This window comes from Eleginops maclovinus, chromosome 21 (genome assembly GCF_036324505.1).
Source record: "Eleginops maclovinus isolate JMC-PN-2008 ecotype Puerto Natales chromosome 21, JC_Emac_rtc_rv5, whole genome shotgun sequence".
NCBI lineage: Eukaryota > Metazoa > Chordata > Actinopteri > Perciformes > Eleginopidae > Eleginops > Eleginops maclovinus.
Genome location: NC_086369.1, coordinates 96,361 through 120,000, shown reverse-complemented (window position 1 = coordinate 120,000; position 23,640 = coordinate 96,361). Strand labels below are relative to the sequence as shown.

Genomic DNA, 23,640 nt, shown 5'->3' with positions numbered 1-23,640 from the left:
AAAATAAAGCATTGCTTTAATTCCACGTCTATAATTTAGATCATTTATTTTGTTTCTTCACAGACTGTACATTTTAAACAATGCGGCCTTGTGAAAATAATCATTTGAAAGCACATTTGAATAATTATATCGAGTGAATTAATATGAATTACGATGGCTTTATTCCTCCAACCTGTGCAGGTGTTTTTTTACTTTATTATAATAGGTTATTTGTTTGGGTAACTGTTACCTCTAGTCGAAGTTAGAGCTAATTGAACTGTATTGTGTTCATTGCATTTTAGTGTAACATTTAAAAACCACATAATGTCCCAACAAATGACAAACATGACTTTCCAATCATTTAGAAAATGAAAAACTAAATAAAATATAAAATACTAAAGATAATGATGATGAGAATACAAACATAATGATATGAATATTACAATTTAAAAATATATATCATTTAAAATAAAAACCTTTTTTCGGCCTTCACATCAAAAGTAATCGAAGCCGTTGTGTGACAACCCCCCGCTGTCACACAAGATACCTGAACGAGACAATAAAAAAATTCAGATAAAAGACAAGAAGTTTTTGTTTCAAACGGACAAAAAAACAGAACAAAGAGCGAGACGAAGAAGTGTTGACTGTCGTCTGATTGGTCCACGGATGACCCTCCGCCTGTCAATCATCCCCTCAGAGAAAGGACGCATTGTCTTTGTGAGCTGTGTGTGTGTGTGTGTGTCTGTGTGTGTGTGATGACTGATTGATAATGAATAGCGAGGCGTCGTCTGCATAATGAAGAAACCTTTCGACCTTTTTCCACTCGTCTAGTATTTCCACCGTCTTTCCTTCCTCCTTTTGTTTGAAACTCTTCCTCCTGTGAAATCGTTTTGAAGAGTCTATACTCCCCGACCTGATATCTCCGGGGGGTTAGTTTGACGTGTTCCTTGTCTCCAGGTAATCTGTGAGAAGATTTTCCGGCCCTGGTTTTCCCCGACGCTTCTCGGAGCAAAAGCCGGCCTCCCTCTGCAGGTATTTAAATAAACTCCATGTCATATTTATTTACATGAATCTAATTGATGCTTTTATTATTTCCTCAATTCACTCTTTTTCATCATTTATCATTGAGTTATTTTCTGTATTAAGACTTATTCTGCTTTTATTATTTTATAAACTTATCTTCTTTTAAATGAATGATTTGAATATAAAACTTCCCCAAAAAAAGGATTTTGTCCATTTTTATAACAAAAACCCTCCATTCTTTTACTTTAGACGCTAAGAAATAAATGCAGGAAGGGGTCAAACTCACAATAAATAATGTAATTTAATATGAGAGTTAATTAGGATCTTAACTTTAATATTTTATTCTATTGTTTCCTGTGTTTCTCGAACAGGTGGAGCTGCAGCGGGCGGTGCAGGAGTGTTCAGAGACCGATGGAGGGGAGGAGGAGGAGGGAGGAGGAAGAGGAGGAGGTGAGGACGTTCTTCAGCGTCTCCTCAGCATCCTCACCCGTCTCCTGCAGGAGGGGGGAGGCTCTGCAGAGGGAGGAGGAGGAGGAAGAGGAGGAGGAGGAGGAAGATGGGAGGAGAAAGATCAAGTCCACACGTCGCTCAACTTCTGAGGTGGAGGGGAACCGTAACGCTGAATCAGGAGGAAGAAACAATGTCCTGTTTGGGATTTCTATCCCCAACAACATGAAGGGCATCCCAGAAAAATAGACCCTCACAGACGCTGTTTACGCCGGTGCTGGTGGGAAATATGGATTCAGGTCTAAAAAGGATCGGAAACAGATCAAAAGTCCTGAGAAAGACGGACCATTTCTGTGACATATTGACAGGGATTGTGTGCAAAACGTGCAGGAAGCAGTAGATGTTTAACTGGAATAAAAAGACCCTCATGGAGGAAGCACTGACCTTTGTTTCTGCAGGGGCTGATGGGAAATATGGATCATGTTGCAGCTCCAATAAGGATCAGAATCAGATCAATATTCCTGAGAAAGACGGACCATTTCTGTGACTTTTGTGCAAAGATACGATCATTTATTGACGTTGTGCAACAGGAGGTTGTGCAATGAAATGCAGTTAAAGCTTCATCAGACGGAGGAAATAAAAACTGTGTTTTGCCTCTTTGCTCCCGTGCTGCAGGAAACAATTCCCAGTTTGCAGCTGATGGTTAGAACTGGGTTTTAACAACGTGCATTTTGGGGATTTCTGCAGAAACGTTTAAATACTTACATGCTGTCTCAGAGTAATGTAGACGTGTCTTTCCTGTCAATAGATGAATAAATGTTAACAGGAAGTAGAGTTGATTACTAACATGTGTACAGAGCATCTGCTGAGTGTCTCATGCATGTTGTTAACATGACTTATTTATAACAAATGGAAATTGGTTTTGTCGCTACGTCTGAGAATAATAAAGATAAATAAAATGTAATAAAAATAAGAACTACATCTTTTAATTTGCATTAAAAAATAAATAATAATTCAAATATTGATATAAAAAAGTAAGACACACACACACACACACACACACACACACACACACACACACACACACACACACACACACACACACACACACACACACACAGCCTAACGTAGAAACACCTGAAAATAATACTTAAGTTCAGTACTTGAGTAAAATGTGAAAATACTGCAGATCTCCCCCTGTAGATCCTCCTCCTCCTCCTCCTCCTCCTCTGATCAGGTTCCAGAGTTTCTGCAGGAGACACAACATGTCAGAGAGAAATCACAACACAAACTGGAGACAGATTTACTACACAAACGCACAGAGAAAGAGAAATCTGATCTCAGTTTAACCCGACGGCCTCTCTCTATAATAGCCTTATTTTATAAACTAAACACTGATATCATGTTAAAAACACACATGTTAAATACAAAGGCATGTACAAAATAAAGCACAAATGAAAGGTAGAAAAGATATTAAGAAGTGTTGTATAAATGAGGTAGAACAGTTTAGCGTAAAAGCAGAGAAAATAAAATGATTTTACAGACTTCTTTAAACCCAAAACATTTTCTACTTTAAAAATATGTCCAATTTAAATACAGAAAGTTCTAAAGTGGGTTCTGCGGTATATGCATCTAATTATTTAATGAAAAGCAGAATTAGGACAATAGTTTGTTTTTGGTGCAGAAATGTCCTGAAGTAGCCCTGGCGCTCAGACTCAGGATCCTGGAGATTCAACAAACAGATTTATGGAACGGATTAACATCCAGCTTCTTCTTCCTGTTTTCAGATCTGCAGGAAAACACAGCTGTGTGTCATCAGTCGCCGCGACATCCAAACCTCAGAGTCCCGTCTCTGTGGAGAAACCTGAGACGGGACTTCTGGGTATTTGAGTTCTTTAACTGTGAGCTCATGCTGCTGCAGACGCTGCACAGCTGCTCCTGGTTTACCCTTATTACTGGGAAATCCTTTCATACAAGATCCTCTATTCACTGTGTGTGTGTGTGTGTGTGTGTGTGTGTGTGTGTGTGTGTGTGTGTGTGTGTGTGTGTGTGTGTGTGTGTGTGTGTGCGCGCGCGGCTGCCTGTGTGCGCGCGCACGCGGCTGTCTGTGTGTGCGTGCATGCATAAGCTGTAAGAGGTCCATAAGTTGTAATAAATATCACTATTTCTTTATATCTGTTGAACACATTGTACCTGACAGGCTAAGGGGGCGGGACATCCCTAAGTGGTTGACCAATCACAACAGAGCCGGGCAGCTAACCAGCTCACTGAGTTCAGAGTTGATTTCTGAGGATCCTGTTGGGGAATATGAAGTAAAGCGCCTCTTGGCTCCTGCAGACGCTGCTGGAAACTCCTGGAATAAAGAAATCAGATGCAGATGAAAAATACAGAACTGGTTTCCAAACTGGGGAATCTCCCAAATACGATTCGAGCCAAACTTTAGTCTTTATTCCCACAGCAATGGCTCCAATTTTAGGGCACAGCGTTTTTAAAGTAGCCTCAAAATAAACGTGTTTTTTAAGTATTATTATTCCTTACATTTTAGATGTTATTATTGGAAATGTTTAGACTATTTTTCCATCTTTTTCAGTTTATTTGTTATTTTTTTGTGGCATTTCTCCACCGTTCTTCTCCTGGTTGTTCCATCTATATAGTCTCTTGTTGAGCTCCAACAGAGGTGTGTATTGATGCCTTTATGCTGCTTCACACACACTGTGACTGACAGATCTGCAGATCAACTGGCACTCGCCGAGCACAAGCAGATCATTTATCTCCACTTAGGAAAATCTAGAGTGAGTCTTTAACTTTAAGAAGTGATCTAATGATCTAATGTTGGCTCACTTGGGGGATTCCTGCAGACGAGTCCGACTGGAAGCACTGAGGTTCACACACGTTCTCCTAATGCAACTCAAACCAGGGTTTAAAACCAGCAGTGGATCAGTGAGACCCCAGTTTAAACGCAGCTCCTGCAGAACATCACAAACTCCTGCAGACTTTATGACGGCTTTAAATCGTCCCTGAACGTCGCGGCTCTCAGCTCATGTTTGTGCGCCTTCATGAGGCGCTTTAGCTCCTGGACTCGATCACTGCAGCAGCACTGACACAGAGCAGGAAAGATGACCCTAAAGTCACCCGTTTTCTTTGCTTCTGCCCAGAAGATATCCAATAAACGGCAGAAATGTTTACCTGCATTTAACTGTACGTAAAGCCTCAAAACACCAACTTAAAAACCTCAAATTCACGTCGACCACAGAATGATTCAGGCCCTATTTTGCTCATTTAAAGTCCCACGAAAGAAACACTTGCAAAACATGATAGCTGCTGGTTTATTTCTGCCTCGATCGGCTCCTGTTTGGTATATTTTTTGGAGCTTTAGTCCCAGTTAGAAACCCTGTCTGGTTCTATAGGCGTCTGAAACCTCCACACACCGAGCACCTGAGGGAACCTCTCTAAATCCTCTCTCTCAACTCAGCCTCTGTAATTAATTGGCTTCAGCTCGTTCAGTTTGCTGTTCCAATTAAAGAGGAGCAGATAAATGGAGATAAAAGTCAGAGCTTCAGAAAGTCATTTCACACTGGGTTTAATCTGAACTGAGACCGAAACTCAGAGGCTTTAGAGGGGAACTCACTGGAGATAATGAGAGTATTATTGTCAAAAACGAGTTTCAAGTTCTCAACATCTGCGGCTCCGAGGAAACGGTCAGAACATCCTCAGAGACTTCGACTCACAACACACGTTTATCTTTATTTTCGGAAATCAAGTCTTTTTATAATTTATATTTAGTCTTTAATGAACACACACACACACACACACACACACACACACACACACACACACACACACACACACACACACACCTGATCCTAACAAACTAATAATGAAAGACATGAGTCTCCTGCTGAGAGACAGAGACTCCTGTCAGTGGATCAGAGTCTCCTGCTGAGAGACGGGGACTCCTGTCAGTGGATCAGAGTCTCCTGCTGAGAGACGGGGACTCCTGTCAGTGGATCAGAGTCTCCTACTGAGAGACGGAGACTCCTGTCAGTGGATCAGAGTCTCCTACTGAGAGACGGAGACTCCTGTCAGTGGATCAGAGTCTCCTGCTGAGAGACGGAGACTCCTGTCAGTGGATCAGAGTCTCCTACTGAGAGACGGAGACTCCTGTCAGTGGATCAGAGTCTCCTGCTGAGAGACGGAGACTCCTGTCAGTGGATCAGAGTCTCCTGCTGAGAGACGGAGACTCCTGTCAGTGGATCAGAGTCTCCTGCTGAGAGACGGAGACTCCTGTCAGTGGATCAGAGTCTCCTGCTGAGAGACGGAGGTACAGACACTCCTGTCAGTGGATCAGAGACTCCTGCTGAGAGACGGAGGTACAGACACTCCTGTCAGTGGATCAGAGACTCCTGCTGAGAGACGGAGGTACAGACACTCCTGTCAGTGGATCAGAGTCTCCTGCTGAGAGACAGAGACTCCTGTCAGTGGATCAGAGTCTCCTGCTGAGAGACGGAGACTCCTGTCAGTGGATCAGAGTCTCCTGCTGAGAGACGGAGACTCCTGTCAGTGGATCAGAGTCTCCTGCTGAGAGACGGAGGTACAGACACTCCTGTCAGTGGATCAGAGTCTCCTGCTGAGAGACGGAGGTACAGACACTCCTGTCAGTGGATCAGAGTCTCCTGCTGAGAGACGGAGACTCCTGTCAGTGGATCAGAGTCTCCTGCTGAGAGACGGAGGTACAGACACTCCTGTCAGTGGATCAGAGTCTCCTGCTGAGAGACGGAGACTCCTGTCAGTGGATCAGAGTCTCCTGCTGAGAGACGGAGGTACAGACACTCCTGTCAGTGGATCAGAGTCTCCTGCTGAGAGACGGAGACTCCTGTCAGTGGATCAGAGTCTCCTGCTGAGAGACGGAGGTACAGACACTCCTGTCAGTGGATCAGAGACTCCTGCTGAGAGACGGAGGTACAGACACTCCTGTCAGTGGATCAGAGACTCCTGCTGAGAGACGGAGACTCCTGTCAGTGGATCAGAGTCTCCTGCTGAGAGACGGAGACTCCTGTCCTGCTGAGAGACGGAGACTCCTGTCAGTGGATCAGAGTCTCCTGCTGAGAGACGGAGACTCCTGTCAGTGGATCAGAGTCTCCTGCTGAGAGACGGAGGTACAGACACTCCTGTCAGTGGATCAGAGTCTCCTGCTGAGAGACGGAGGTACAGACACTCCTGTCAGTGGATCAGAGTCTCCTGCTGAGAGACGGAGACTCCTGTCAGTGGATCAGAGTCTCCTGCTGAGAGACGGAGACTCCTGTCAGTGGATCAGAGTCTCCTGCTGAGAGACGGAGGTACAGACACTCCTGTCAGTGGATCAGAGTCTCCTGCTGAGAGACGGAGACTCCTGTCAGTGGATCAGAGTCTCCTGCTGAGAGACGGAGGTACAGACACTCCTGTCAGTGGATCAGAGACTCCTGCTGAGAGACGGAGGTACAGACACTCCTGTCAGTGGATCAGAGTCTCCTGCTGAGAGACGGAGACTCCTGTCAGTGGATCAGAGTCTCCTGCTGAGAGACGGAGACTCCTGTCCTGCTGAGAGACGGAGACTCCTGTCAGTGGATCAGAGTCTCCTGCTGAGAGACGGAGACTCCTGTCAGTGGATCAGAGTCTCCTGCTGAGAGACGGAGGTACAGACACTCCTGTCAGTGGATCAGAGTCTCCTGCTGAGAGACGGAGGTACAGACACTCCTGTCAGTGGATCAGAGTCTCCTGCTGAGAGACGGAGGTACAGACACTCCTGTCAGTGGATCAGAGTCTCCTGCTGAGAGACGGAGACTCCTGTCAGTGGATCAGAGTCTCCTGCTGAGAGACGGAGACTCCTGTCAGTGGATCAGAGTCTCCTGCTGAGAGACGGAGGTACAGACACTCCTGTCAGTGGATCAGAGTCTCCTGCTGAGAGACGGAGACTCCTGTCAGTGGATCAGAGTCTCCTGCTGAGAGACGGAGACTCTTTATTGGCACGTTACGGAAGTTTTGTATGTTTTTTTACTTAGTGCAAGTCAAAGGCCGAAACACTATAAACTACAGCTCCCATAATGCAATGTGCTACTTTTTCGGATGGAAAATTGATGGAAAACGAGAATGCAGACTTAAAGGAAACAACCTAAACCGTCCTGTAAAATAAACCTCATTGTTAGTGACTTTAACAAGTGGAGCTCGGTGTTTAAGATCTGCTCTGATTTAAATGCACTGCTTCTATAAAAGCTGTTTGACTTAAAGAGAAGCTCTTTTGTACGGTGACCCGAGGACAAATAAGAAGCACAAATGTCCTCTCAAGATAATTTTCCTGCAGAAAATGTAGCTAAAATGCAGAAATGATCAATTAATTTAGGTCTTAATTAGATTTTGCAACCTAACTCTTTCACCAAATGTAGTAAACAATATGCTAATATTGCTAATAATTAGTAAGTAAGTTAAACTTTCTATCCTTTGCTTATAAATCTTGCAGATTCTGATCATAAACTAAAGTTTTCTCTAATTTAGGATTGTATATTATTTGAGCTCCTGCTGAACATTATAAAGATATTTTAGAGACTGCTTTTTAACAGATTTTCAGACAGTAAAAAATGTGTTTTTAAGAAACAGTGTGAAGGTTTGTGAGGCAACACCTCCAGGTTCAGTTTCATAACGAGGTGGAGTTTAATAAGCAACGCGCTGAGATGGCTCCCCTTTCTATCGTCTGTCAGAGGATCTTTTGTCCTCCTGTTGGCCTTTCATTCCTCTGTATAAACAGAGGAGAAACGGAGGAGGATGCATCTGTTTCAGACCCGAGGCGACGGCTGGAAAGGAGGAAGAGCTGCGACAAATGTGGTAGGTTGGCAGGAGAGCAACCTGACGGGTGTTTCTAGGTCAGAACCAGAGGAAACACTTCACTGTGTGAGAGTTACCGGGCCTTGAATCGCTGTTTGAACCCTGCAGAACAGAGACCGTCTGAGGGGATCTGGCTCCTATCTCTGGTGCTGTTTAGGTTGATCCTTTAGTGCTCGTTGTCTTTGCTTTTCTTCTGGTCATGTCTCTTCTCTTTATGGTGGTTTTATTGAGTTCCTCTGAACTAACCCCTGTGAAGTGTGTCTATGGAAAGAACATGGAGCGTTTCCAGTCCAAACAATACAATAAACAATGTGAAGTATCAGGACAGCGGGCTCAGGACAGCGGGCTCAAGATAGCAGGCTCAGGACAGCGGGCTCAGGACAGCGGGCTCAGGACAGCGGGCTCAGGACAGCGGGCTCAAGATAGCAGGCTCAGGACAGCGGGCTCAGGACAGCGGGCTCAGGACAGCGGGCTCAGGATAGCGGGCTCAGGACAGCGGGCTCAGGACAGCGGGCTCAGGACAGCGGGCTCAGGATAGCGGGCTCAGGACAGCGGGCTCAGGACAGCGGGCTCAGGACAGCGGGCTCAGGAAGCGTCTGTCGGCAGGGCTGAGGTATGGCATGTGTTTCAGTTTCCCTTTGTCCAGACTCCCAGGTGTTAAAACTTCCTCAAAGTGTTCCTGAAACTCGAGGCGTGAAACTCTTTCTGTCTCGGTGATTTGTAACGAGCAGCACAGCTTCTTGGTGTTAACCTCCACAGATACTTTACGCTTTAAAGAATCCAACCCTTCGAGTACAGGACATTCCCTCTGACCACCAACACACACACACACACACACACACACACACACACACACACACTGGTGCATATCCATCACTCTGTCGTTGTGCTGGTTTCAGTCCCACAGAACAAAAGAGTCTTTGTGTTGACTCTCGACTCTATGCAGCCAACTTCCCCGCACGAGGATTTAGGAATTAGGCAATAAAATAAATAAAAAAAGAGGAGGCGGTCGGGATAAACCCCAGAGCTCATGAACCCCCCCCGTCTGAAACACACCAGAGTGTACATTAAGAGAGTTCATACAGGCTCTTGTTGGGGGGTTTCATGGTGATTCTGCTGGTTATATTGTGGACCCTATTCACCTGCAGTGTGTTCAACATGTATGGAGTTTAATACACCTTTTTTACAGCCTTCACGCTCTCATTTTTACACACTTTATTCATTAAAATATGCAGGGATTTATTATTTATGGAGCGAGGGAATACATTCCTTATTTTCTGAGAATAAAGTTGTACATTTACAGATTAAAAAACACTTTTGAAAGTTGTTTTTAAGGGAATGTTTGTTATGATTTACCACAGGACATATGAATTGTTTATTTTGGTTTAGATGGATAAATGATAAAGTACATTTAAACCCGACTCCTGATTACTGCTTATTATTTCTGGCTCTTTATGTCGGTGAATGCAAAATAAAAGTTGTTTATTGGCACGTTACGCAAGTGTTTTTTATTTGCTAAGTGCGAGTGAAAGGCCGGAAACACTAGAAACTACATTTCCCAGAATGCATCTGCAGCCAGAATCCTTCATCAGACTTTTTTTGTCGTTTAAGATTTTAAGTCTAAGTTTAGATTACTTTTCAACCTCAAGAGACTCTCAGCACACGAGAGGTTCATTTCACACAACCTGTCAGCTGAGACGTATACAGAGTGTGTGTGTGTGTGTGTGTGTATATGTGTGTGTGTGTGTGTGTGTGTGTGTGTGTGAGAGAGTCATGGGATGGACCAGATGCCGCTCACTGTTGATATGCAGAGAGCGGAAATAATGAAACACCTGACAGCTAACGGTGACCTCATATACTGAGAATCTGACACACACACACACACACACACACACACACACACACACACACACACACACACACACACACACACACACACACACACACACACACACACACACACACACACACACACACACAGGTTATTATTCTAGATATATTTGGAGCTGCTGTCTCATTAAGTGGAGTACTAACATTTTTACAGAGCTCTGTATGTTTTCATAGAGACTTCTGATTATTTTTACCCTCGTTCCCAGGGACAGACGGAACACACACACACACACACACACACACACACACACACACACACACACACACACACACACACACACACACACACACACACACACACACTTCTTACTAAAGAAACTGTAAATCTCTACAAATTATTGTTATGCACAAAACTTCATAAATATATTTCTGAACAACAAGCAGCTGCTTTATAAATAGATGAATATTAAACAAAAGGATGTAATATACCTTCTTCTCCTGCATTTCTCAGAGGTAGATAATACTTTTAATTCACTTTTAAAGCGATACATGAACAAAGAGGAAAGAACTAAACCTGCTTAAGAACAGCTAAATATTAAAGTGCTGTCTTCAAAACATTTCAACATCAGTAAACTGAACATCTTAAACGCTTTATACAACAAACGCGTTGGGTTTTACTTTGGAGTTGTCAACATGTCTGAACTCTGGCTGCATTTCCCTCTGCAGATGCTTTGAGGATTATAAACTGCATTCTTATCTGAGTTTTGCAATAAAAAAGGGAACATTTTGCAACAAATATCTGCACAAAAACCTAATTTATACAAGCAAAATGTGCCGTTCCTTTCCCCTCTTTGCACATGCTTTGAAGATATAAATGAAATGTATTTCTGTCTTGTTTTTGGACAATCCTTTTGTAAAATCACCCTTAAAAAATCCAATTATGCAGCAGATCTCTGCATGAAACCCCCCTGAAAGGTGTGTGTGTCACTTGCTGTATGGACTCTCTCTGACACGAGAATTTACATGTTGGCAAATCTTCAGCATCTCAATTAGCGAGGATGAGGATGTGATGAAGACGGCCAGATTTTACATCAAATCCACAAATGAGGAGCTGAGCACAGCGGGTACACTGCAGGGGGAGTCTATTAAGAGTGTGTGTGTGTGTGTGTGTGTGTGTTTCAGGCCTCAGCCAGGCAGCCCATGACCTTCAGCATCAGATCCTCCTTCCTCAGTTTGGCGGTGACCTGAACTCCTCTTCCTCTCAGCCAGGCGGACAGGGTCGCTGTGTTCAGCTTCGACAGCTGCAGAGACAGAGAGGAAACACTGTGTGACAATAAAGCTTATTTTAATTCAATCTGAGACACAAGGAGGTGTGAGGGAAGAAAAAGGAAGGAGAAAAAAAACAAAGAGATGCAAACTAAAGGGAACATTTATGCTTTTATTTTGAAAAATTGGAAGAAATCTGTGACACAGGGAGGATTTCTGTCCTCACACACACTACCACACATATGTTGATTTGCTGTGTTGTTGCACCAGATTGTTTTTTTGTGAGAAAGCCTGAAGAAATGAATAAAGTATAGACATCTTGACTGTAAATATGAAGGATAAAAAGTGATTAAATTAAGGATTTCTGTCTCAAGCGTTGGACTACATCCCAAAAAGCTGCAGAAACTAGCCCTGGTTTGAAATAAAAACCACTAAAGTAAAAGCACGTCTTCCAGCAGCTCTCAGGTATTAAACGCTGCAGACGGAGAGTCCGGAGGAAAACAGGAGCTGATGCATTGTTGTTGAGACGCTGCAGCTTGTGGCTGTAAAACTGATGAATGTTGTTATAAATGAGGCGGCTGAACATCCATCCCTGCAACACCTCCTCCTGAAGAGTGTTTGTGAGGGAAGAGAGCAATGTGTGTGTGCGATTCATCACGCTAACTCTGTCTCATACATCACGCTAATGCATGTGGCCCTCTGCAGGAAGCTAATGAGGAAGCTGCAGGAACATCACTAAATAAAGTTTAGTCTACATTTATTTACAATATCTTCAACAAGGCAAACTGTGGATGCAAAACAGAAGGGATTTATCTCTCCAGAACATAAACAGACACACAAACTGTCCTCTAAGGATAGATTGCATAGAGAGTAAGTTTGCTATGAGGCTCATTTGCATTAAAAGGGGAGGATTTTGCGCAATATTTCTGCATAAAAACCTCATTTATATCAGCAAGATTTAGTGTGCATTTCCCTTTTTGCAGGTGCTTTAAGACATATAAGCTTAACCTATATTTGAAAAGCTACACAATCCTTGTAAAATCAACCTCAAAACAGGGCAAAATGTGCACCAAATATCTGCATGCAAACAAAATTTAAACACCAGTAAAAAAAACACTGGAGCAGCTAAAGAAAGGAGATAATTTGTCCTGAAGTTTGCACTTAGAAAGGTTTGCTTCTCTGTATGGTAGCCCTGTTGGGACATATGAGAGGTTATTAGAGGAGGAGGAGGAAGAGGAAGAAGAGGATAGACAGTTTCTCTCCTCACCTGGTTGCTCTGGGTCATCTGAGCCACGTCCATGTCTCCAACCGCAGATCTTTGCTTCTTCTTCTTTGACTCGGACTCAACTCCCTGCAAGAAAAATACAGAAATATTAAACATTTAAAGATGTGCTTAAAGCGTCCCTCTCAGGTCTTCTTCAGGTGCATATCAGTATGTAGTGTCTCTACTTTAAAGCGTCCCTCTCAGGTCTTCTTCAGGTGCATATCAGTATGTAGTGTCTCTACTTTAAAGAGTCCCTCTCAGGTCTTCTTCAGGTGCATATCAGTATGTAGTGTCTCTACTTTAAAGAGTCCCTCTCAGGTCTTCTTCAGGTGTATATCAGTATGTAGTGTCTCTACTTTAAAGAGTCCCTCTCAGGTCTTCTTCAGGTGCATATCAGTATGTAGTGTCTCTACTTTAAAGCGTCCCTCTCAGGTCTTCTTCAGGTGCATATCAGTATGTAGTGTCTCTACTTTAAAGAGTCCCTCTCAGGTCTTCTTCAGGTGCATATCAGTATGTAGTGTCTCTACTTTAAAGAGTCCCTCTCAGGTCTTCTTCAGGTGTATATCAGTATGTAGTGTCTCTACTTTAAAGAGTCCCTCTCAGGTCTTCTTCAGGTGCATATCAGTATGTAGTGTCTCTACTTTAAAGCGTCCCTCTCAGGTCTTCTTCAGGTGCATATCAGTATGTAGTGTCTCTACTTTAAAGCGTCCCTCTCAGGTCTTCTTCAGGTGCATATCAGTATGTAGTGTCTCTACTTTAAAGAGTCCCTCTCAGGTCTTCTTCAGGTGCATATCAGTATGTAGTGTCTCTACTTTAAAGAGTCCCTCTCAGGTCTTCTTCAGGTGCATATCAGTATGTAGTGTCTCTACTTTAAAGAGTCCCTCTCAGGTCTTCTTCAGGTGCATATCAGTATGTAGTGTCTCTACTTTAAAGCGTCCCTCTCAGGTCTTCTTCAGGTGCATATCAGTATGTAGTGTCTCTACTTTAAAGCGTCCCTCTCAGGTCTTCTTCAGGTGCATATCAGTATGTAGTGTCTCTACTTTAAAGAGTCCCTCTCAGGTCTTCTTCAGGTGCATATCAGTATGTAGTGTCTCTACTTTAAAGAGTCCCTCTCAGGTCTTCTTCAGGTGCATATCAGTATGTAGTGTCTCTACTTTAAAGAGTCCCTCTCAGGTCTTCTTCAGGTGCATATCAGTATGTAGTGTCTCTACTTTAAAGCGTCCCTCTCAGGTCTTCTTCAGGTGCATATCAGTATGTAGTGTCTCTACTTTAAAGCGTCCCTCTCAGGTCTTCTTCAGGTGCATATCAGTATGTAGTGTCTCTACTTTAAAGAGTCCCTCTCAGGTCTTCTTCAGGTGCATATCAGTATGTAGTGTCTCTACTTTAAAGCGTCCCTCTCAGGTCTTCTTCAGGTGTATATCAGTATGTAGTGTCTCTACTTTAAAGCGTCCCTCTCAGGTCTTCTTCAGGTGCATATCAGTATGTAGTGTCTCTACTTTAAAGCGTCCCTCTCAGGTCTTCTTCAGGTGCATATCAGTATGTAGTGTCTCTACTTTAAAGAGTCCCTCTCAGGTCTTCTTCAGGTGCATATCAGTATGTAGTGTCTCTACTTTAAAGAGTCCCTCTCAGGTCTTCTTCAGGTGCATATCAGTATGTAGTGTCTCTACTTTAAAGCGTCCCTCTCAGGTCTTCTTCAGGTGCATATCAGTATGTAGTGTCTCTACTTTAAAGCGTCCCTCTCAGGTCTTCTTCAGGTGCATATCAGTATGTAGTGTCTCTACTTTAAAGCGTCCCTCTCAGGTCTTCTTCAGGTGCATATCAGTATGTAGTGTCTCTACTTTAAAGCGTCCCTCTCAGGTCTTCTTCAGGTGCATATCAGTATGTAGTGTCTCTACTTTAAAGCGTCCCTCTCAGGTCTTCTTCAGGTGCATATCAGTATGTAGTGTCTCTACTTTAAAGCGTCCCTCTCAGGTCTTCTTCAGGTGCATATCAGTATGTAGTGTCTCTACTTTAAAGCGTCCCTCTCAGGTCTTCTTCAGGTGCATATCAGTATGTTTTGTCTCTACTTTAAAGCGTCCCTCTCAGGTCTTCTTCAGGTGCATATCAGTATGTAGTGTCTCTACTGTGTCATGTATTTTGTTAGGAGAATAAAGCATTTTAATGACTGTAAAATAAGTCAGAAAAATGTTCCTTATGGGTTTATTTTTTCACATTTTTATCGGAGCGCTAGCCAATAGCAGCGCGACTGTTCCTCAGTGATGTCACGATGTTTCCAGGAATGTAAACAAAGGAGTGATTCTGCTGACATACGGATGTTAAAGTCTCACCTCTGAGCTGCTTGAGGCGAGTCTGTCGTCGGGCGGTTTAGCAGCTGACGGAAGTGTAGCTTCGGAGTTAGCATCTGAGCTAAACTTCACTCTGGGTTTGATCTCTGGTTTCGGCGGCGGGGCGAGGCCGCATTTGGACACCGGGCTGAGGGTGAGGATGTGCTTCAGATTGGGGTTAGAGTTGGACAGGGAAGAGTGAGTAGCCGGGCGGCGGGAGAAGCGAGGGACAGGAAGTGACGCCGCTGACAAAGACGTAGAAGAAGAAGTGGGGGGCGTTTTTAAGGTGGGTAACGTCACCCTCCCTCCCCCTTCTCTCTGCTTCTGGAGGCGCAGCAGGGCGGTGTTGACGTGGCGTGAGGGAAACTTATTCCTGAAGATGGGCACCAATTTATTGGGAGGAAGAGGGGGGAAAGAGGAAGAGGAAAAGGAAACCAGTGAAGAAAAGGAGGAGGAGGAGGAGGAGGAGGAGGAAGGAGGTCCTTGACTTTGTGTGAATCCACGCCGGTTACCCAGAAGCCCCTGGGCTCCGTACTGAGGGGGGAGGGAGGGAGGCTGCGAGCCGAGGAAGGGCTTCAGTGGTCGGGGGGGAAGAGGGGGAGGCAGCTGGTTGAGGGCAGACCTCAGGGAGGAAGAGGAGGAGAGGTTCACCTGATCAGCACTCAGCACCTGGGGAGGAAGAGCAGGAGTCATCTCTGATTAAACTCATGGTTTCATTTATTTAAATAAACTACTTCTACCCTGTCTGCAACAAATACTACTAATAATAATACTTCTACTTACTTTGGCTTTTTTACATTTTTTCGATTCAGTAAAAAACATCAAAGGATATTTGTCAGTTTTTCCTGACGTTTAAAATAAATCCCTTCAGAGTGAGATAAAAGCATCACGCAGCACCTCAGGGGGTGGACATCTATATATCCAGATATTTGAGACTGAAGAGGGGATTAGTGCTGCATTTAGACTTTGTTTGCATTAAAGAAACTCCTAACAACGTCTCATTAAAGAGTGTGATGAAAACAGAAGGAGAATGAACCAAAAGCACAGATCTGAACCTCCCTTCATATTATTGGAATAGTGAAAAAGCTGCAGGAGTAACTGAATTATCGTATGATGTATAGTTAATAAACTTCAGTCTTTTATTCTCTGCTTCTCTTTGAGCTCTTATGGATGAAATGAACCTGCATTTATATTTCAGATTCTCCACAGGCTGTGTGGATAAAAAACCTTCTTCATTACCGTTTGATATTGTTTATCCTGCTTCTCTACTGTGCTCCTCTGAACACGATGATGAATGACCCCCGCCCCAGTGGACGGCAGGAGCCTCCTCACCTTCCTGCAGTAAAACACGAGTCCTGCGGGCGCTGAGAGGAGCCTTTCTCTGCAGCGTCGCACCTCTACCATGGTAAAAGTGTTTTACAGCGTGGGGAACGCTGATTTTGTAATACTTTATTTTCCAGAATTATTTCCAGATATCTGACTGTGACGGCATCTGTCTGCTTTCCAAGATCCACATGTGGTTTTCCCAGTTATTATTTCCCCCACTGTCCTTGAAGGTATCAGCTTTACAGTATCCATAAAACACGCTTCATGTGTGTGTGTGTGTGTGTGTGTGTGTGTGTGTGTACCTGAAGGCTCGCAGCAGAGCTCAGGCTGACGGTGCTGTAACAGGGTTTCCCGGTGAGGTGTGCAGGGAAACCACACACACTCTGCAGCCGCTGCCTGACGTCGGACAGGAAGCAGCTGAGCGCTCCCTGCAGGTCGACACGGGGGAGGCGCTGCAGTGGCTGCAGGCGCACGCAGCTCAGAGGATATCTGAGGGGGGGTTGAGGAACATTCTGCACAATGCATTCATTTTTTAATAAATATAAAGGCGTGAGGATACGTGAAGAGCCTCTCTCCCACCAGTCTGAAGTAAACGCTGCAGTAAACCACCTCCTCTTCTGCAACCTCAGGGAGTCTGTAACCATACTGAACACACACACACACACAGACACACACACACACACACACACACACACACACACACACACACACACACACACACCACAAATATAGATATGCGGAGAGCTTAATGTGACCAATAGAGAGTTTACATTACTGTGTTTGTGTGTGTGTGTGTGTGTGTGTGTGTGTGTGTGTGTACCAGGCAGTTCCAGTGGTTCTGCAGCTCTCTGTAGGTTTTAAAAGGTCCATCTTTGGGCAGCTGACGACTGATGGTGATTATCTGACCTTTCTTCATGCTTAAAAACACACACATATGTAAATGAATATACATATTAATTACACTACATATATTTATAAATGTATATACTTAATCATCTCCTGATTTGTGAGTGTGTGAGAGTAATCATCAGTAATAATAAACATTAAGATGTGAGTGTCTGTGTTTATGCAGAGCAGCAGCTCTCCCTTGTGGCCAGACAGAAAAACACAACCTGTTTTTTGACTTGTTTGTTTACTCTTTTATTTAAAAAGTATAATTAGATTTATTTATTTAGTAGTGTCCTGCTGGCGGCGCTGTGTTACCTGGGCAGCACGTGGCACCAGATGTTCCCCCCGCTGGAGGACGGGTTCAGGACAGACTCCGGGTCGCTGCAGAACCTCCTCAGAACCAGCGGGGGGAGGTTGAAATCCTCCAGCTGCAACAAAGAAAAACGCCTCTTTATTTTTAATGATTTTCTGCACTTTTTATATTTGGTTTTGTTTTAACTTCTGTTTATCTTATGGGTTTAGATTTCTTTTTTTTACTAACAGCACATGCTTTAATTAAATAACATCTTTAATTAATTGAGTTATTTATTCTGTATTTTTAAATGTAAACACGTGAAAAACAGCATGAAGTACAAAGTAAAAAACAATGAGTTTTCTTACTGCGATCGGGGGCAGTCTGACGCTGTTCGCTTCAACACTGAGGCACAGCTGACCCTCGCTGGTGCTCATCTGCAAACCTGACACACACACACACACAGATGCAAATAGTATTACATTTGGAAATGCGATAAAAAGGTGTAAATTCTGCAGAAAATCTCAAGTTGTTTTACTTTATATGATGTTTCCCTGTGAGAGATGTCTCACTTAAAAGTAAAACTCTTAAAGTTGATTGTTAGAAAATGTGTTTATAAGTTAAAATGTGATTAAAGGCTCTCGTGCTTACCTACCCCTAACCCATGACCTAACAGCACACTGATGTAATCTGATATAGAAGTTGAATAATAAAAGATAATCAGAGCTGGAGATAAATCAAACTCACTGACAGCGTTCTGCCTCCCACTCCCAGTCAGGAAGTCTTTACCTGTACACACACACACACGTTATTATCATGACACCAAAGGAACTGTTCATGTGTGTGTGTCTTAGCGTCTCAAGGAACATACCAGTGATGAGGTAGAGTCCAGCCTTGTTCCAGCTGGGAGCCAGTCTGCAGATCAGAGAGTAGGACACACAACACTGCAGCACACCTGGAAACAAACACTGAGGGGGGGCCATCTACGCACGCACGCACGCGCGCGCGCACGCACACACACACACACACACACACACACACACACACACACACACACACACACACACACACACACACACACACACACACACACACACACACACACACACACACACACACACACACACGTCCTCAAACTATTTGTTTTCTCAGATTTACTGTACATATTTTATATTCTTCACAGTTCTCTTATTCTTATTTCCTTTTGTTGTATATTTAAATCTGAGTGATGTTCAGCTTGTACCTGCAGACCGTGTCTCTGAGCGAACGCCTGCAGGATACGCTTCTGGAAAAACGGGATCTAAACAAAGAGACAAAAAAAAAAATATTTACACAGACTGTTGTGATTGGTCGACTGCTTAGGGATGTCCTGCCCCTTAGCCTATCACGTACAAGAGACAACATTCTTATGTAGCAGAGGGTAATTATGTGAGCTGTGTGTGTGGGGGGGGGGGGGATGTTTGGTAGTTTGTGTGGGTGTCTCCGCTGGGGAAGTATCAGCAAGCAAACCCTTCAAACCGTCGGAGAGGGTTTCCGGAAGTCAGTCACTCTCACACACACACACACACACACACACACACACACACACACAAACACACACACACACACACACACACACACACACACACACACACACACACACACACAAACACACACACACACACACACACACACACACACACACACACACACACACACACACACACACACACACACACACACACACACACAATGATGTTCTCTGGAAGTGCTTTTGTCAATACTACAGATACAGACCTGTTGTAAAACTACATGAAGTGATAATAAAACAGTTTTGCCCCAGAAATAAAAAGCACGTCTGCGAACATTACAACTAATTATTACACTTAAATAGATCATTAACCTTAAAGAAGAAAGAGATCTTTGCAAATAAAAAAGCTGCATAATTAAACTCCTGTAAGCCTGTTGCATGTGTGTGTGTGTGTGTGTGTGTGTGTGTGTGTGTGTGTGTGTGTGTGTGTTTAGCAGTTTAGGACCTTGGAAGTGAGGACATGTTGTCCTATCCTTCCATCCACAAAGTTCAAACTAAGAGGTTTAAAACGTTTAATTAAAGGAAACCTTGGAAAACTTAAATGAGCGTAGCCTGTGTGTGTGTGTGTATGTGTGTGTGTGTGTGTGAGTGCGTGAGTGCATGCGTGCGTGCGTGCACGTGTGTGTTTCTTACGGCCATGACCACAGTGATATCAGTGAAGGAGTCCAGCGCCGGAGAAGCCAGAATATCAGAGTACATCAACACCAGCTGTCTGTGGACACACACACACACACACACACAGTTTAATCAAGGGCCCGTCGACAGGAATGCTGCTTTTCAGTGAGACAATAACGCCTGCCTTTGTCCTTTAATAACTCACATTTTTACAGATGGATACGAGTCATATTTAAACTCCTGTTACTCCTCCTAAACATCACCTGCAGGTCTTTAACTGTCTGCTCCGGGGCTCCTCGTTTTCCCCCTGCAGAGACAGAGCCACGCAGCAGAGCTTCTTCAGATCGGGAAGTCTGAGGAAGAAGATGGACTGCTGCAGGCCGCTCATCCTCACCTGAAAACACACATTAATGAGGATGCAAGCAGCAACATGAGCGTGTTTGTCATCAGGTTTACTGTCAATATTCTATACGAGAAGTTACGTAATTTTACGCCGGAGTTTAAACGTGTCTTATATAAAAAAAAATGTATTGCTTTTTCTCATTAACCATATTTTTTTATTTCCACAAATGTAAATAATTCCACTCTTTCCCAAGATGCCACTCTGTTTAAAACGTTGATAATCTGAACATGAGTTGCATTAAACAGGCGTCCCTCCCTCTGGAGCAGGCGGAGAGGAACCTATAGGACTCCGCTCAGGATCACAGGGAGATGGCTGCCGGCCTGCAGGCCATCGCCGGACAGCTGCAAACTCTGCAACGGCAGATTCTCCATCACAGGAGGAACTTCACCTGTACGGAGACTCCGGGGGAAACCTACAACACCATCGTGGCAGAGGAGAAGGCCGCGAGAAGCAGCTGAAACGGCATGCAGAGAGAAGCGAGGGATCTCAGCGACAAAGTGAGCAATCACAGCACCCTCAACGGCATGTTCAACGGGACCAGAGCCGCGGCCGAGGCGCTGGAGGTCAAAGAACTCAGCAGAAACATGTCCTGAGGAATTACCACGCAGACCTGGAGGCTGATAAGAATGTCCTGCAGGCTCAAAACCTGGTCCTCTGTAAAACCCTCGCTGAGGTCGACAGGAAGCTTGTCCAAGAAGAAAACTGGAGGCGTAAGTACGATGAGGTGACGGCGGAGACAGACGCCTTGAAGATGAAGAACAACGCCACTGACCAGAGAATCCATCGAGTCAGCCGAAGCCTCCTGATTCTGAGCGCTCTGTAGAAGTATCACAAGTTCATGAGCATAGAGAGGAAAGCTCTGCTGAACCAGAACAAAACTTTGCAGAACATCCTCGAAAAGCAGGAGAAGAAACTCTCTAAGGAGCAAGCTTTGAACGAGAAGAATCCCCTGATGAACAAGAGCAACCTGATCCAGGTCAACGCTGACCTCCGAGATAAGATCCAGGAGATGAACGACTCGCTGCAAAGCTGAGTCACACAACCTCCTGCAGCCGGGCAGCAGCTGAGTCAGCAGCACCGTCCTGCAGCCGGGTTTATGATGCACAGTACATAGAAACTGCAGGATGCTAACCTGCATATGTTGGGCAATTAGCATAAATTGTGTTAATTTGCATTACAGTATGTGGACAATAGTTAAAATATGGCTTAGCCGATTTGGACCATTTCTGAGTGGGTTTGGGGGTTATTGAGGATGCACTATAGCTCAATAACCCCCCTAAACCACTCCAAAATGGTCCAAATCAGCTAAGTCATATTTTAACTATTGTTTATACTATAATGCCTTTCATTTTAAGACCCTTACTATACATTTGTATAATGAAACTTTGGTGTACACAACATGTCCGGTTTCACTAAGCTGGCAATGAAGTCATTTGGATGAATAGAATGTAATCCTGTTGTCAGACTCAAATATACTGAGTTTCAATCAAACCTCTTTGACCCAAAACAGCAGATATTAAATACCTAGAAAAGGAACAAGAAATATTATTTTAAAAACATTTCAAATGAATAAGTACATTTCATTCAAATTAAACTTTACTAAATATCCTTATTTTAATAATCACTGAATCCTAAAGTTATTTTAAAATAAAAAGAATCCATTTAAATTAAGTTATTTTGAAAAACAAAGATATGAAATGAAGTTGACAATACCAATAAATACGAATATATCTGTAAATAAATAATAACTAGGATAGTTAATTAATTTACTAGAATCAAGAATATACCAGTAAATAAAATAACCATATTTTAATAATCACTAAATCCTAAAGTTATTTATAAGTAAACACATTCAGTTTAAATTAAACTAATACAAATATGCTGAGCCGTGTGGAATTATAAAAGACCTCAAAACTAAAATATACAATAAAATAAATGAAATAATAGTTTGTTCTCCTTTAGATTTCACTCACCTCTTTGTTTCTCCCCGACCCGGAGTAGCAGTTAGCAAAAACAAATCCGGTTTTCTGAGTTTATACTGATATTTAAATCACTAATCTTATATTTTACTTTGCACTAAACAACGGCAGTATATATATCCTGAGATAAATCCAGTTTTTTAGTGTTAATTATTAAAGAAACCCGATAATTTAATGAAATAAATGTTAGCTAAACAGTTCATGCAAAATAGCTAAAATCTATAAGGAAAAGTGGGAGAAAAAAAGAGCTCTCACTGTGATTTAATTTACACATACTAACACCATTTCTTACTTTTAAATGGTATTTTTTATCAGTTCCAGTGACACAAATTGCTTTTTTAAGGCAGATAATTGTTTTAAACTTAACATTTATGATTGTCATGCAAAGAAAATGTCCTCAAATAGAATTTTTCATTCATTGAAAGGGTAATAATGTACATTTAATAACTAAAATGCCATTCAACAGAACCTTTATGATTTGTTTTGTATTTTTTATTGTTTCTTTCATCGATAACAATAACTCACATTATTGGTCTCTTTGGAAAGCCACATTTCATTTAGGAAATGTATTAAGTTTAAATGTACTTTTAAAAGTGGTTGTTTTTCTTTTACTGAGGAGTAACACGCGTGTCATCACAGACAATCTTTGACTTGAAATACATTCATTTTCCCGCCAGACAGCAATAGTTGGATCATACCACTTTTTATACAAAATACTATCAATTATCTCACTATTTAACACGTTAAACAAGTGAACTGGGAGTTGAAATACACTGAGCATATCATACGACTCTCATTACGTGCGATAAGGCTGCCTCTGCGTGACAGCTCCTTTCCTTGAAAGTGTCTGAACTCGAGTGAACTTGAGCCTCGTCCTAGCCCAGTTTCATGATGACTGACAGCGTAAAGACCAATCAGAGAGTCCCCTTAAAAGGTAAAGAGGAGCCTAACCAATAGCTGCAGGGAAATGAGGCTGGGGGCGGGGGCGGTCACGGTGCCAGGATATCTGGGGCTCGGTGAAGCGAACAGAAATCAGCTGTTCCCTGCAAAGGTTCTTTCAAAATAAAATACAATGGGCAAAAAATGGGCACAAGTTACATTAAAAAAAATACTGCAATTTGGAACAAAGTCTATAAATATGTACATTAACCTTTGTGTTGTTTGTAGAATTTAATTAAAGCATAATGAAACACAATATGGTTTATTTGCATTTGACAGGTATTGCAAAAACACAATTAAGATAATGGAAAATGAATTAAATCAATCCAAAATAAAGTAAATAGCGATATAAGTCAATAAAAAATGAATTGTATTGTTTTTAATATGTATTAATAATACATATATTTTTTCTAAAAGTATTTAAAATCTGCACATATTATGCAGAAAACTAAAAAGTAGACACTATAATAATATAATATAAATAGTGTTAAAGACGTCTTCGATCATGCTGCAAAACTGGCTACTTAACGGATTATTATTATTATTATTATTATGATAGATATCAAAGAATCTTATTTTGAAACTAGCAGCCGGATTACCTGTGCTGTATTGTTGTGACCCGTGAACGCAACGCGGCTGG

General features: G+C 42.8%; 2 protein-coding genes across 9 annotated transcripts in view; one reads left to right on the top strand and one right to left on the bottom strand.

Annotated features, from left to right (window-relative positions):
- dipk1c (divergent protein kinase domain 1C) overlaps positions 1 to 2,416 on the top strand; it is a 15,393-nt gene extending 12,977 nt beyond the window's left edge. For all 8 annotated transcript variants that reach the window (XM_063912512.1, XM_063912511.1, XM_063912510.1 and 5 more), the window contains exons 9-10: positions 937 to 1,011; positions 1,374 to 2,416. In XM_063912512.1, the coding sequence (XP_063768582.1) occupies positions 937 to 1,011; positions 1,374 to 1,601 (303 nt within the window). In that variant the 3' untranslated portion in view covers positions 1,602 to 2,416. The remainder of the gene's footprint in view (positions 1 to 936; positions 1,012 to 1,373) is intronic.
- Positions 2,417 to 2,611: 195 nt separating this feature from the next.
- LOC134858115 (uncharacterized protein C18orf63-like) lies at positions 2,612 to 20,067 on the bottom strand. Its single transcript, XM_063874020.1, has 15 exons — positions 19,943 to 20,067; positions 19,698 to 19,776; positions 18,738 to 18,794; positions 18,366 to 18,477; positions 18,242 to 18,283; positions 17,863 to 17,939; positions 17,518 to 17,630; positions 17,135 to 17,231; positions 16,874 to 16,959; positions 16,617 to 16,803; positions 14,992 to 15,657; positions 12,668 to 12,751; positions 11,340 to 11,435; positions 3,643 to 3,802; positions 2,612 to 2,698 (listed from the first exon to the last, which is right to left on the bottom strand). Exons 1-14 carry the CDS (start codon positions 20,065 to 20,067, stop codon positions 3,686 to 3,688), a joined length of 1,938 nt encoding a protein of 645 aa, XP_063730090.1. The 3' UTR covers positions 2,612 to 2,698; positions 3,643 to 3,685.
- Positions 20,068 to 23,640: the final 3,573 nt, after the last annotated feature.

Excerpts from the sequence above, each read along its gene's own strand:
- LOC134858115 (XM_063874020.1), bottom strand. The coding sequence starts at position 20,067 with ATGAGCGGCCTGCAGCAGTCCATCTTCTTCCTCAGACTTCCCGATCTG. Across the intron at positions 18,284-18,365 it reads TGGACTCTACCTCATCACTG|GTAAAGACTTCCTGACTGGG; the intron begins GTATGTTCCTTG and ends GTGTGTGTACAG. Across the intron at positions 11,436-12,667 it reads AGATGACCCAGAGCAACCAG|CTGTCGAAGCTGAACACAGC; the intron begins GTGAGGAGAGAA and ends CTGTCTCTGCAG.